Below are 15,349 nucleotides of genomic sequence, written 5' to 3' on the forward strand. Positions count from 1 at the left end.
TACGAAGGTTGCACTGGATGTCCTTTAAGATTGCTTCCAGCTCTAAATTCCACAATGCGGGGATTTCATCCGACGCATGCAGCCAGATTAATTCGGGTCAGGAGTAAAGTAGATAAATTAAGTCGTCCAACCAACATACATTTATTACAGTTCCGGATTATGTTTATCTATGTAAATAATAAACTATTTTGGTGAACTCCCGCCTGTAAACGCCAACTTCCTCGGTTCAGCGATTTTTTTCGAAGCTTCCCGGAGACCGGAGGCCGCAGATCACGTGCCAGTCAGCGCCGGGGGTTGCTATGGAACCCAACACGGTCCAAATCGGAAGTGGTCCTTGAAAATGACTTTCCCAGGAAACTTATATTGGAAAAAGAATACCATTCTAATCCGCCTGTTCTTAAAATCAAACCCTAAGTAGAGATACAAACGTTCACTCCCAGCACAGCAAACCCTGCCTCTCCTCCTGAGGGGAGAACTTCTCCTCCCGCAGCGGCAGCAGGAAGCGGAACCAAAAGGCGGAGGGCACGGGTTCCCCTGGGAGCTTTTCTGCGCGGCGAACCACACCCCACCCCCGCGGGGTTGCCGTGGAGACGGAGCCAGCGGTGTGGATGCAGAGAGGCGCTAAGGCTGGGCCTTTTCTGTCCGTCTGGGGAAGAGGCTTACCGAACCAACTCCCAAGATGGTTAGTGGCTCTGAACAATGAGGGAGGAGAACTTTGAGTGGATCCTAGACCTGGAGATCGGAGGTTCCCAACACACTTCTGGGTTAAGTCTAGGAGTGTCAGCGGAGGATGATCTCCCTGCCCTACCCACGTTCTCACGGGAGACAGGGACGCGACTGTAAACACCTCGATGCTTTCTTCCCTCCCGCTTCTCCACTTCACGTCTAGGCTGCGCGTGGGATGGAAAGCAGACCAAGGGAAGACTGAGATGAGAGAAGCTGCGCCAAAGCATCTCCTACCCCGCTCTAATGAATTGATAAAGAAGATAACATGTAGTAGCTGTTGGGTTCAGCCCAAGTACAGGGTGATGGCCCTTTTAGTAAAATAGTTGTTACAAAGAGTTTGAATGGGCTTCCCTGGGGTTGGTTGTTAAGGACTTGACATGCAAATCCTGGAGCTGTTACTCTGAGTTTAAATCTGACCATCGGAATTGGATCATACAGCTGTCTTTGTTGCTTCTTTCACAGATGCTTTCAAGGGCCAAGCCTGCTGTAGGCGGGGACCTACCGCACGCTGACAAGAGAAAGAAGAAAGGTAGGAAGATTCCAAAACTAGAGGAGCTACTTTCACAAAGAGATTTCACTGGAGCTATTACCCTATTGGAGGTAATGTCCTAAGAAGATTGCTTCTTAGGAGGTGAATACCAGAATATGGATGAATGCTTGGGTGAACGCTGGTTTCGTTCCAACGTTGTGCTGTTGGAACAGGTGGATGCTTTGGGGGGCGGGGGACTTCCTATAAATCGAGTCTGGCACAGGTTCCAGATTCCGTGTTAACGATAAACCTGATTAAAGATGAACTAACAAGATCGGCTTACTTCTTGAGGGACGCTTTTAATTATGTCTAGTCCCACTGATGGTGAATTCAGCTAAAACTCTGGAGGGACATTGGATACAGCATCAGTTCACACATTGTTTATCCCAACCCCTGACCAATTTATGATTTATTCCCCTTATATCTTACAAAATTTGAATCATTTGAATAATACTACGGTGCTTCATGCTTGTTGCCTAGAATACCATATCTTCAGAAAATATTTCAAATCTTTATGGGAGTACTTCTCAACTTCTAATACGCATCAGAATCACTTAGGGTACTTATTGAAACATACATTCCTCGACTCCTGCCTTAGGGGTTATGATTCTTTTTTTTTTTTTTTTGATGTTTATTTACTTATTTTTGAGAGAGAGCAGAGGAGGAGCGGGGGGGGGGGGGGGCTGGGGGGAGACAGAGAATCCCATGCAGTCTCCATGCTCCGCACAGAGCCCATCGTGGGGCTCCATCTTATGAACTGTGAGGTCATGAGCTGAATCAAGAGTCGGATGCTTAACCGATTAAGCCACCCAGGCACCCCAGGGATTCTGATTCTTTACAATATGGTGCTGTTCAGGAACCTGCATTTTTGTCACGTAGCCCAAGTGCTTCTGACATAGATGATCCAAGGACACTACACCTTGAGAAACTGCTTTGTGGGAATCATATGTTATAGGAGAATGAAGGAGCACACCAAACAGTGAAGAGTTGAAGAGTTTTGACGCCATAGCCCAGTTGTGTTTTGCCAGTCATTTCTCCGAATTACTACTCCAGCTATCTTACTTATAATCTATCAACAATGATTGTTTTAGTGAGCTTTATGTATTTCTCAATCTTCCACGTGTGCTTCTATGTTTCTTACTAGCTCTGATATTGAGCATCTTGTTTGACTTTTTTGGTGTCAGCTTTCTCATCATTAAAGTGGGGAAGTTGACTTGGAAGGACCTTCTAGCTCTGTAAGTCAGTGGACTAAGTGGTAGGTATATGTCTAACTTTTGTCAGTCTCTATTTCTCTTCTCTCTTTTTAGACAACAACCACATTTCCCTTACTGTGTAATCTTGCACTACTTTCAGGTTGTCAGGGAGACTCTGCTCTGTGCTTACATTCTTAGGTGGCCTGTCAAGTGCCATGAGGTATGGGAATGGGAACTGCCATGGATTGGGTGAGGAAGTCTCATGAGCTTTCCTTTGGCTCCCGGTAATTCCTGGGACAAATTCAGGAAGACTTCAAATAAGAATGTCTTCAGACTTAAGGCACTGTACTCAAATCCACAGCATTTTGCGAAAAGAAGATTTCTAATGTATAGAATTAACTATAGGAGTAAGTTCTTACCCAGACCAGAAAGTATCATTGGATGTCTCCATCTTGTCACAGTCAAGGCACCCAATATTCTGTAGCAATGATCTGCAGATATGTGTCGGCTCCCTATTTAGTTTTTTTATCCATGTGTTTGGTTTCTCAGCCTGTAGAATGGAAAACTCACCTAACCATGGGAGTTCAGATTCCTCTTTCAAAAGCCTCATTCATTTCCTCGAAAACAGGACTTTTGTTGCCTGGGGAATTCACATATATTTTCTCCCAATGGACAAAAATGAGGCCAGGCTTCCTAATATCCTTAATTCTCACAGGTCATGGTAAACCTGTTCAAGGGTTACAGAACGATTTACTGATTCGCTCTCAGCAGAAGGTCATAACCTATCAAAGATATATGTGTGCACTAATGGGATAGGCTTGAAGTGTGAGTTTGAATGCATAGAGCATGGAGGGTGAGAACACAGGCGTTGGAGTCAGTGGGCTGTGACAGTCCCTGCTACTACCTTCTCTGGCTCTGGTAGCCTTGAGTTCATTGCTTAATCTCTAACTTTCAGTTATTTGGCGTTAGATACTTCACGTAATTCTTGTGTTCCTTAATATGTCCCAGACATATTGGGATTCTGCTTGGGATTCTCTGTCTCCCTCTCTCTCTGCCCTTCCCTTGCATGTGCTCTCTCTCTCTCGCTCCCCAAAATAAATAAATAAATAAATAAATAAAATTTTAAAAAAAGAAAAAGAAAAATGAACGTGAAATATTTGAAATTATGCATTTCTTTCAACTGGAAATATTAAGTGAATGAGAAATTTTCATCTTGTGAATATCTAAGAAATAATCTATCTGTGTTATAGTTTTCTTGGATAATATAGAAGTCAAACATTAAAATTCTTTTAATTCCTAACCTTGAAAAGAATTGGGAAGATCATGTGGCTATATATGTTGTTTCAGTATAGCCTGTTTCAGTTGCTATGTAACAATAATTGTTCCAGCCTTTTGATGATGCCTCACGAAATAAATAAAATTTAGATTCTGATAGTTATTGCAGCATTTAAGAAATATACAGATACATTCTCTGTGACAATTAGAAGGTAATTGTGCTGAGTTCCTTAGGTATATAGACTTAATTAAATGTTATTGTCTTGCTTCTGTTACTTTCAATTTCCTATTGTTCATCCATAGCTTAACATAACAGTTTTTTTAAACAGTGTTTATTCAAAGCTTTTCATGTTTCTTGTTTGTTTGTTCTGTTTTTCTGGGTTTTTTTAAATGAAATTTTAACCTGAAGTTCAAACGGCATGTTGGGGAACAAGAAGAGGACACTAATTTGTGGATTGGATACTGTGCTTTTCACCTGGGTGACTACAAGAGAGCTTTGGAGGTTAGTAAAAAAAAAAAAAAAAAAAAAAAAGGTATGGAGCACCTGGGTGGCTCAGTCAGTTGGGTATTGACTCCTGATTTCAGCTCAGGTCATGATCTCACTGTTGGTGAGTTCAAGACCCATATCAGGCTCTGCACTGTCAGTGCAGATTCTCTCTCTCTCCCTCTCTCTGCCCCTCCCCTGCTCATGCTCTCTCTCTCTCTCTCTCAAAATAAATAAATAAAACTTAAAACAATTTTTAAAAATTGTAACAGAAGGGTTTTGAAAAAGTTATTAAGCTCTGTATTATAATAATTCACGCTCTTAGTAAAATCCAAACAATACAGAAGGGAACAAGATAAAAAGAAAAAAGTCATCCTATCTCCCTTTCCCAATTCTATTTCTTTGTTAACAGAGGCAACAATTGGCTCTTGTTTGATGTATTGCTTCATAAATCTTTTATATGTGTTCAAGTGTATATACTTATATACATATATATACACATATATATATATCTTGTTTACTCTTTTTTTTATTTTTTTTTCAACATTTATTTATTTTTGGGACAGAGAGAGACAGAGCATGAACGGGGGAGGGGCAGAGAGAGAGGGAGACACAGAATCGGAAACAGCCTCGACGCGGGGCTCGAACTCACGGACCGCGAGATCGTGACCTGGCTGAAGTCGGACGCTTAACCGACTGCGCCACCCAGGCGCCCCAACTCACTTAGTATTTCTTAAGGAAAGCTTCAGGAGAAGAAAAACCCCTTTGGATAAAATTTCCAAGATGCCTTTCTCAAAAGTTCATTTTTATTTTTCTTGGTTCATTTTAGATAGGAAAGATTATATTATCTTTATATTTCTGCAAGTGCAGTTTTAAAAGTTGTTTTTCTTTGTCATTGTAAACAGTACCTATCTAAAAAAATTTTTTTAACGTTTATTTATTTTTGAGACAGAGAGAGACAGAGCATGAACGGGGGAGGGTCAGAGAGAGGGAGACACAGAATCCGAAACAGGCTCCAGGCTCTGAGCTGTCAGTACAGAGCCTGACGTGGGGCTCGAACTCACGGACCGCAAGATCATGACCTGAGCTGAAGTCGGCCGCTTAACTGACTGAGCCACCCAGGCGCCCCTAAACAGTACCTATCTAATGAGCAATCTATAGGATTATGAATCTAGATAAAATTTTAGATGCCATTAGTCAAACAGTTTTTAAATCATAAATGAAATTGTTTACTTACCACATATTCTTACCCTCAAAATATAATCTAAGGTTATTTTAAAACCTGCATAACCGGAATGAAAGTGTCCAAGGTCAGGTAATGAGGTAAGATGATGAACAAAAACAACAGGGGCACCTGGGTGGCTCATTCAGTTGAGCAGAGGACTCGATTTTGGCTCAGGTCATGATGTCATGGTTCATGAGTTCAAGCCCCACATCAGGCTCTGCATTGACAGCACGTAGCCTGCTTGGTATTCTGCTTCCCTCTCTCTCTGTCCCTCCCCTGCTCGCACATGCTCTCTCTCTCTCTCAAAATAAATAAATAAACTTTAAAACAACAAAAACTGGGGTGCCTGGGTGGCTCCGTTGGTTAAGTGTCTTACTTCGGCTCAGGTCATGATCTCACAGTTTGTGAATTTGAGCCTCATATTAGGCTCAGTGCTGACACAGCTCAGAGCCTGGAGCCTGCTTCAGATTCTGTGTCTCCCTCTCTCTCTGCCCCTCCTCCACTCGCAGTCTGTCTGTCTCTCTCAAAAATAAACACTAAAAACAGCAACAACAACAAAATCAATTAGGGCGAAGGGAAGATATGAAAAAGACAATAGAGGCTGATGGTATTTTTGAAAGGTATAGGGAAAAGAGAGTAGCCCATATGTAGTAAGAAAAAGAAACAAAGGAATCTGGTAAAGACTGGTAAATAGGGTATATGGAAAATGTGGTTGACAACGTAAATCTCAGAAGGTGTACTTGGCAGGAAAAAAATACCTTTTTCAAATATAAAGCCAGGGGGCACCTGGGTGCCTCAGTCGATTAAGCATCTGACTCTTGATTTCAGCTCAGGTCATGATGTCAGGCTTGTGAGATCAAGCCCTGTGTCAGGCTCTGCCCTGAGCTGACAGCTCAGAGCCTGCTTTAGATTCTCTCTCTCTCTCTGTTCCTCCCCTGTTTGAGCTTGCATGTGTGCATGCTCTCTCTCTCTCTCTCTCTCTCTCTCAAAATCAATAAATAAATGTCAAAAAAATAAAATAAAATGTAAAGCCAAATGGGGCCACCTGGCTGGCTCAGTCAGTAGAGCATAGGACTCTTGGATCTCAGGGTTGTGAGTTTGAGCCCCGTGTTGGGCGGGGAGTCTACTTAAAAATATAATAATAAAATAAACTCTTAAAAGAAATAGAATGTAAAGCCAAATAAACTAACCCAGAAAACAATTAGAACGAAACAATATTTATAGTATATTAAGATTATCAGATTTTAAGTTAACCAAACCTATATATTTCTTATAAGATAGCTTTTATGTTTAAAGTTTATTTATTTATTTTGAGAGAGACAGAGAGAGAGAGAGAGAGAGAGAGAGAGGGAGGGAGGAGCGGAGAGAGAGGGGGAAACAGAGAATCCCAAGCAGGCTCCACCCTCTCGGCGCAGAGCCCATCTCAGGGCTCGAACTCACGAACCATGGGCTCATGTCCTGAGCTGAAATCAAGAGTTGGACCCTTAACCAACTGAGCCACCCATGTACCCATTTTTTTTTAAGTTAGCAAAAATAAAATATTTTAGTTACTTTAAATTTTGCGGTTTGTTAGCTCATGGATCAGCGTGAAAAGGGGGGAAAAACCAGTTTAAGATTGTGTGCACAACAGCCCACGTGGGTAGGATTGAGCTATAGCTTCAGTATGTAACCTTGAAGGTACAGAACAGTTGAGGAGCATATAGGATTCCCTAAATGTGAAGTTGCCCAGTCTCAGTAAGAAATCCTATTCCATTGTAGAAGAATGGCTCATCGATTGCTTTACGGCTGAAATCAGATCCCTGCTTAATGTATATTTCAGGAATATGAAAGTGCAACAAAAGAGGAAAACTGCAATCCTGAAGTCTGGGTGAACCTAGCCTGTACCTACTTTTTTCTTGGAATGTATAAACAAGCTGAAGCAGCTGGATTTAAAGGTAAATTGGCCCCTTTTAATATCTAGTATTCATCACTAATGGAAAGAGTTATTTTGGAGATTTTAAAACTTATTTAATTCCTTTTTCTTTTTTTTTTTTTTTTAAGTTTATTTATTTTGAGAGAGAGAGCATGTGCTTGTGAGCAGGGGAGGGGTAGAGAGAGAGAGGGAAAGAGAGAATCCCAAGCAGGCTCCGCATTATCAGCGCAGAGGCAAACACGGGGCTCAAACTCATGAACCGTGAGACCATGACCTGAGCAGAAATCAAGAGTCAGACGCTTAATGGATTGGGCCACCCCCGAGCCCCAATTCATTTTTTACTGAGGAAAAACCAAGTACCATGATAAAACTAAAAACTAACTAACTAAAATCAAGAAATAAATAATAATTAAGAAAAAGAAAACTAAAAAATAGCTTTATTCTTCAAAGAATATTGAGCCTTAGCAATTTTACTTTTAAAGAGAGAGTTAATCTCCGTGGAGCTTCCTCTCCCCCACCTCCCCAGAGGCTGAAAAAAAAGGATGAGGGAAGCAAAAGAGCAAGTTATCTTTCTTTTTTTTTTTTTTTTTAACGTTTATTCATTTTTTTGAGACAGAGAGAGACAGAGCACGAATGGGGGAAGGTCAGAGAGAGAGGGAGACACAGAATCTGAAACAGGCTCCAGGCTCTGAGTTGTCAGCACAGAGCCCGACGTGGGGCTCGAACTCACGGACTGCGAGATCATGACCTGAGCCGAAGTCGGACGCCCAACCGACTGAGCCACCCAGGCGCCCCACGTTATCTTTCTTAAGCCCCACTATGGTAGGATGTTCATGTTATTGTAGGAATTGGTGTAGTTGTTTAAGCCCTTATGGATGTGGATTTTATAGCTATTTTCCCTGTTTCTCAATGAGAAGCCAAGTAATTTCCGCTTAAAGAATCCAGACTTATTTTCGTTTGCTTGACCTGTCCTGACAGCCGTCTAAGAAGAACTGGGCATCAACTTGCAAATAAGAATTGGGCAAAGAGAACCAGGGGTGGAAAGATGAAGAATAATGACAGTATGAATCAAATTAAATTCAGTGTTTTATTATTTTATGTTTGAGAAAGAGAGCGTGAGCGGGGAAGGGGCAGAGAGCGGGGAGGACAGAGGACCTGAAGCAGGCTCTGCGCTGATAGCAGAGAGCCTGATGTGGGGCTCGAACTCACGAACCGTGAGATCATGACCTGAGTGGAAGTCAGATGCTCGACTGACTGAGCCACCCAGGTGCACTGAATCAAATTAAATTCAAAGAAATGTAGAGAAAGGGGGGAAAGGAACATTTGTTATGAAATTTGTTAGGGAAGAATAACAAATTCCCAGGGTAGAATTCTTAGAGAATTAACTGATATATACATATTTAGGAACAATTCCAGCTCAAATTCATGGACACTGTGGAACTCGAAGCCTTTCTTGATTTGTACCCAAACTGTTTCCCATGTACTAATATAGTTTTTCTTAATTTTGTTATAGGGCCTTTAAGTCACTTATTTTATCTCATGTTTCTAGATTTTATCTGTGAGAACAGTATTAGACACATAGAAAGTGATCAAGGTAGCTATCCTTCTTTCTGTATAAATTTTTTTTTTAATACATTGAAGTATCATTTTTTTCCTGTAAAGAGATACGGGGTTAGGTATCTAGGATTAGGAAAATTCTCCAACAGTGCAGAGGAGATTTGGAACTCGAAAGGTGTTAACGTTTTCTCTTGGTTGGCTGTTTCAGGGTGGCAGATTATCATGCTAGATCTATGGAGTAGAGATCGGGCTAGTATTTAAGAAACTATGGCTGTATAATTGTGGAAAAAGAGATTTCAGAAGGACTTGACAACGAATACCGGGAAGCACAACTGAATGAGACTGGATTCCTACATGACATGAGATAAACATAGCTGTTTGTTTCCAGTGTTTGATCAGTGTGTGGACAGCACGGCGGTGGCTGCTACCAGAATTGTGTGTGCTGTGCTGTGGGTCACCATCATAGAATCCAGTAGAACAAGTGCTGGGGAATAATAGAACCTTACAATGTTGTTTTCCCGGTTCTTGATGCCGTTCCTGCTACTGTAAGTAGAGAACAGGCTAAAATAATATATATCATAGTAGAGACATATCATGATCACGTGTGTAGGATTTGGGAAGTTTTATCTTTGTCTCATGGTTTGTTTTTTTGTTTTAAATTTTTAACGTTTATTTTTGAGGCAGAGAGAGACAGAGTGTGAGCAGGGAAGGGGCAGAGAGAGAGGGAGACACAGAATCTGATGCAGGTTCCAGGCTCCGAGTTGTCAGCACAGAGCCCACTGTGAGGCTCGAACTGTGAGATCATGACCTGAGCTGAAGTTGGACACTTAACCGACTGAGCCACCCAGGCGCCCCTGTCTCATGTTATTCTTCCAGGGGACTAAGTGCCATTGACAATTAATAAGTAGCTTGAACTTTTTTTTCTAGCTCCAAAAAGCCGACTTCAAAATCGCCTCCTCTTCCACTTGGCTCATAAGGTATTTATGTTCTTGTTTCACACTTCTTGTTTTTAAAATATTTTTTCTTTCTTATTAAAAACAATGGTGAAAGATAATTTAAAAAATTTTTTTAAGTTTTATTTATTTTGAGAGAGAGAGAGAGAGAGAGAGCATGCAAGCATGTGCAAGTGGAGAGTGGCAGAGAGAGAGAGGGAGAATCCCAAGCAGGCTCTGCACTGTCAGCACGAAGCCGGATGCAGGGCTCAAAATTACAAACCTTGAGACCATGACCTGAGCCAAAGTCCTCTGACTGAGCCATCCAGGTGCCCGTGGTGAAAGATAATTAACTAGAAATGCTTGTTAATGAATTTGTAGAACAAATAGAATATAGGTGTTAATTTTATAAAATTTTCTTCCCCTTAATGTTCTTTACCCTACTAATTTATTAAGAGATGTTAGATCTTAGTTCTTCGTAAGTAGCAGTCATTTAAGATTAGTTTCTTTCCACTGTCTCCTATTGTCTCTTGGAAGCACACTCGAAGACACCTTGTCTTAATTTCTAGAAATACATACACACTTTTCAAAATTGCCTTATATCAATAATTTTGGTCATCATCATAAAATTTTTTTCAAATAATTTTCCATATTAAAGAAGTTACACATTAATTCCATTAGATAAAATGTAAGTAAACAAAAATTGAAAAAGGAAATAACATTTACCATATTTAAAGGTAACTACATTTCAATCTTTTGGTATATTATATCTCCTTTTAAGATAACTATTTTTTGTATGCATATTTATATATGCATTTCTTTGTTTTGCAAGAGTGAGACTCATGTTGAATATATATTTTTATATTCTGCTTTTTTTTTCTACCTATCTTTATACTATGAGCATATCCTTGAGGCACAAATAGTCTTTAAGACTGACTTTTTAAAATGTTTTTTATAAAAAACATTTCGTTGTATCATGTATCATAATTTATTTAACAATTCATAGTTATTTGACTTTTAGATCATATTTATGTATTTATTTATTTAAAATTTTTTAATACATTCCATACCCCATGATCCTCACAAGTGAACTCCTTAATCCCCATCACCTATTTAACCTATTCCCCCATCCACCTCCCATCTGGTAACCATCATTAAGGATCTGTTTCTCTTTGTTTGCCCCTCTCTATCTTTTCTATGCTCATCTGTTTTGTTTCTGAAGTTCCACATATAAGTGAAATCATATGGTATTTGTCTTTCTTTGACTGACTTATTTTGCTCAGGATAATATTCTCTAGCTCCATCCACATCATTGCAAATGGCAAGATTCCATTCTTTTTTATGGCTAAATAATATTCCATTGTAAATATATACCATATCTTTTTTTTTAATATATGAAATTTATTGTCAAATTGGTTTCCATACAACACCCAGTGCTCATCCCAAAAGGTGCCCTCCTCAATACCCATCACCCACCCTCCCCTCCCTCCCACCCCCCATCAACCCTCAGTTTGTTCTCAGTTTTTAACAGTCTCTTATGCTTTGGCTCTCTCCCACTCTAACCTCTTTTTTTTTTTTTTTTTTTCCTTCCCCTCCTCCATGGGTTTCTGTTAAGTTTCTCAGGATCCGCATAAGAGTGAAACCATATGGTATCTGTCTTTCTCTGTATGGCTTATTTCACTTAGCATCACACTCTCCAGTTCCATCCACGTTGCTACAAAAGGCCATATTTCATTTTTTCTCATTGCCACATAGTATTCCATTGTGTATATAAACCACAATTTCTTTATCCATTCATCAGTTGATGGACATTTAGGCTCTTTCCATAATTTGGCTATTGTTGAGAGTGCTGCTATAAACATTGGGGTACAAGTGCCCCTATGCATCAGTACTCCTGTATCCCTTGGATAAATTCCTAGCAGTGCTATTGCTGGGTCATAGGGTAGGTCTATTTTTAATTTTCTGAGGAACCTCCACACTGCTTTCCAGAGCGGCTGCACCAATTTGCATTCCCACCCACAGTGCAAGAGGGTTTCCGTTTCTCCACATCCTCTCCAGCATCTATAGTCTCCTGATTTGTTCATTTTGGCCACTCTGACTGGCGTGAGGTGATATCTGAGTGTGGTTTTGATTTGTATTTCCCTGATAAGGAGCGACGTTGAACATCTTTTCATGTGCCTGTTGGCCATCCGGATGTCTTCTTTAGAGAAGTGTCTATTCATGTTTTCTGCCCATTTCTTTACTGGGTTATTTGTTTTTCGGGTGTGGAGTTTGGTGAGCTCTTTATAGATTTTGGATACTAGCCCTTTGTCCGATATGTCATTTGCAAATATCTTTTCCCATTCTGTAGGTTGCCTTTTAGTTTTGTTGGTTGTTTCCTTTGCTGTGCAGAAGCTTTTTATCTTCATAAGGTCCCAGTAATTCACTTTTGCTTTTAATTCCCTTGCCTTTGGGGATGTGTCGAGTAAGAGATTGCTACGACTGAGGTCAGAGAGGTCTTTTCCTGCTTTCTCCTCTAGGGTTTTGATGGTTTCCTGTCTCACATTCAGGTCCTTTATCCATTTTGAGTTTATTTTTGTGAATGGTGTGAGAAAGTGGTCTAGTTTCAACCTTCTGCATGTTGCGTCCAGTTCTCCCAGCACCATTTGTTAAAGAGACTGTCTTTTTTCCATTGGATGTTCTTTCCTGCTTTGTCAAAGATGAGTTGGCCATACGTTTGTGGGTCTAGTTCTGGGGTTTCTATTCTATTCCATTGGTCTATGTGTCTGTTTTTGTGCCAATACCATGCTGTCTTGATGATTACAGCTTTGTAGTAGAGGCTAAAGTCTGGGATTGTGATGCCTCCTGCTTTGGTCTTCTTCTTCAAAATTACTTTGGCTATTCGGGGCCTTTTGTGGTTCCATATGAATTTTAGGATTGCTTGTTCTAGTTTCGAGAAGAATGCTGGTGCAATTTTGCTTGGGATTGCATTGAATGTGTAGATAGCTTTGGGTAGTATTGACATTTTGACAATATTTATTTTTCCAATCCATGAGCAGGGAATGTCTTTCCATTTCTTTAAATCTTCTTCAATTACCTTCATAAGCTTTCTATAGTTTTCAGCATACAGATCTTTTACATCTTTGGTTAGATTTATTCCTAGGTATTTTATGCTTCTTGGTGCAATTGTGAATGGGATCAGTTTCTTTGTCTTTCTGGTATGGTAAATATATACCATATCTTCTTTATCCATTCATTAGTCAGTGGGCATTTGGGTTCTTTCCATAATTTGGCCATTGTAGATAGTGCTGCTATACACATCAAGGTGCATGTATCCCTTTGAATTAGTATTTTTGTATTCTTTGGGTAAATACCTGGTAGTGCAATTGTTGGATCGTAGGGTAGTTCTATTTTTAACTTTTTGAGGAATTTCCATACTGTATTCAAAGTGGCTGCACAAGTTTGCATTCCCAAGAACAATGTAAGAGGGTCCCCCTTTGTTAATATGCTCACCAGCACCTGTTGTTTCTTGTGTTGTTAATTGTATGAGAACAGCATACCCTGATACCAAAGCCAGATAAAGATTCCACTACAAAAGGCAACCGCAGGCCAATATCCCTGATGAACATGGATATAAGATTTCTGAATAAAATACTAGCAAACAGGGGCACGTGGGTGGCTTAATCCATTAAGTGTCTGACTTCGGCTCGGGTGTTGATCTGGTGGCTCGTGAGTTTGAGTCCCACGTCGGGCTCTGTGCTGACAGCTCAGAGCCTAGAGCCTGCTTCAGATTCTGTGTCCTCCTTTCTCTGTCCATCCCCCATTCATGCTCTGTCTCTCTGTCTCTCAAAAATAAATAAACGTTAAAAAATTAAAAAAAAATACTAGCAAACCTAATCCAACAGTACATTTAAAGAATCACTCACCACAATCAAATGGGATTTATTCCTGGGCTGCAAGTGTGGTTCGGTAGTTGCAAATCAACCAATGTGATACACCACATTAATGAAACAAAGGATAAGAGCCTTTTGATCATTTCAATAGATGCAGTAGAAGCATTTGACAAAGTTCATCATCCGTTCATGATAAAAACCCTCAACAAAGTAGGGTTAGAAGAAACATATCACAACATAATAAAGGCCATGTATGAGAAATCCACAACTAATGTCATTCTCAACAGGGAAAAACAGAGCTTTTCTTCTAAGGTCAGGAATAAGACCGGGGTGTCCACTCTTACCACTGTTATTTAACATAGTACTGGAAGTCCTAGCCTCAGCAATTAGACAACAAAAAGCAATAAAAGGCATTCATATTGGCAAAGAAGTAAAACTTTCACTATTTGCAGATGACATGATATTCTATATAGAAAACTTGGTTAAAAAAAAAAAAAAACCTAAAAGATTCCACCCAAAAATTGCTAGAACTGACACATGAATTCAGTTAAGTCACAGGAAACAAAAATCAATGTATAGAAATCTGTTGCATTTTTGTACACCAAAAATGAAGCAGCACAAAGAGAAATCAAGGAATCAGTCCCATTTAGATTGTTTTATTTATTTATTTTTCCATTTAGATTGTTTTAATTTTAATTACAAAAATGTTATTCTGAACATCCTAGAAATGAGCTTACTGAGTTAATTGAATTTGAACAACTTTAAAGATTTTCATTGATATTGCTAAATTATTTTACAGAAAGTTTATCACATCACCCATGTGCAATATATGAAAATAATTGGTGCATTTAAAAATATCACACTGTAATTATCTATCTCTCTGTTTAGTTCTTTCAGTTTTTGCTTTACATGTTTTCCAGACTGTATCATTAAGTGCATACAAATTTAGAATTCTTATATCCATCTAGTGGATTAAAACATCATTATGAAATGCCTCTCTTTATCTCTAGAAATTCCTCTTCACATAAAGTCTACTTTGTCATATTTGTATATCTACACTGGCTCTTTTTTGTATAATATTTGTCTATTATATCTCTTGACATACTTTTAAACTTTCTATCTTACTGTGTCTTTATATTTAAAAAATTTTTTTAATGTTTATTTATTTTTGATAAAGAGAGAGACAGAGTGCAAGTAGGGGAGGGGCAGAGAAAGGGGGAGACACAGAATTTGAGGCAGGTTCCAGGCTCTGAGCTGTCAGCACAGAGCCTGATGAGGGGCTCAAACCCACAAACCAAGAGATCATGACCTAAGTCAAAGTTGTCTTTGACTGAGCCTGACTGACTCAGGCTCCCCATGTGTCTTTATATTTTAAAATGTCTCTCTTATAAACAGCAAATGAAAGCAATAAAAAGACATAGAAAAAAAGAAAAGCTAGAAAGAAATAGGAAGAAGGAAGAGGGTGGTTATTAGCTGTGACTTAAAGGTTTTCCATTGTCAAGGCTATGCCTCCAGAGCTGTTTTCATTCTTTCTCTGAAGGAGACAGAAGAGAAGATAAGGAACTGAAGAGAAATAGGGAGAACAGAGAGACAAGGTGGTTGAAGGAGGAGTTAAAATCTCTGTACCATAGGTATTGATTAACT

General features: G+C 39.6%; 1 protein-coding gene across 2 annotated transcripts in view; it reads left to right on the forward strand.

Annotated features, from left to right (window-relative positions):
• Positions 1 to 565: 565 nt before the first annotated feature.
• TTC26 (tetratricopeptide repeat domain 26) overlaps positions 566 to 15,349 on the forward strand; it is a 49,472-nt gene continuing 34,688 nt past the window's right edge. For both annotated transcript variants that reach the window (XM_030308535.1, XM_032592462.1), the window contains exons 1-5: positions 566 to 682; positions 1,189 to 1,326; positions 4,133 to 4,225; positions 7,252 to 7,366; positions 9,829 to 9,878. In XM_030308535.1, coding sequence (XP_030164395.1) covers positions 680 to 682; positions 1,189 to 1,326; positions 4,133 to 4,225; positions 7,252 to 7,366; positions 9,829 to 9,878 — 399 coding nt within the window. In that variant the 5' untranslated portion in view covers positions 566 to 679. The remainder of the gene's footprint in view (positions 683 to 1,188; positions 1,327 to 4,132; positions 4,226 to 7,251; positions 7,367 to 9,828; positions 9,879 to 15,349) is intronic.

This window comes from Lynx canadensis, chromosome A2, assembly GCF_007474595.2.
Source record: "Lynx canadensis isolate LIC74 chromosome A2, mLynCan4.pri.v2, whole genome shotgun sequence".
NCBI classification, from domain to species: Eukaryota; Metazoa; Chordata; class Mammalia; order Carnivora; family Felidae; genus Lynx; species Lynx canadensis.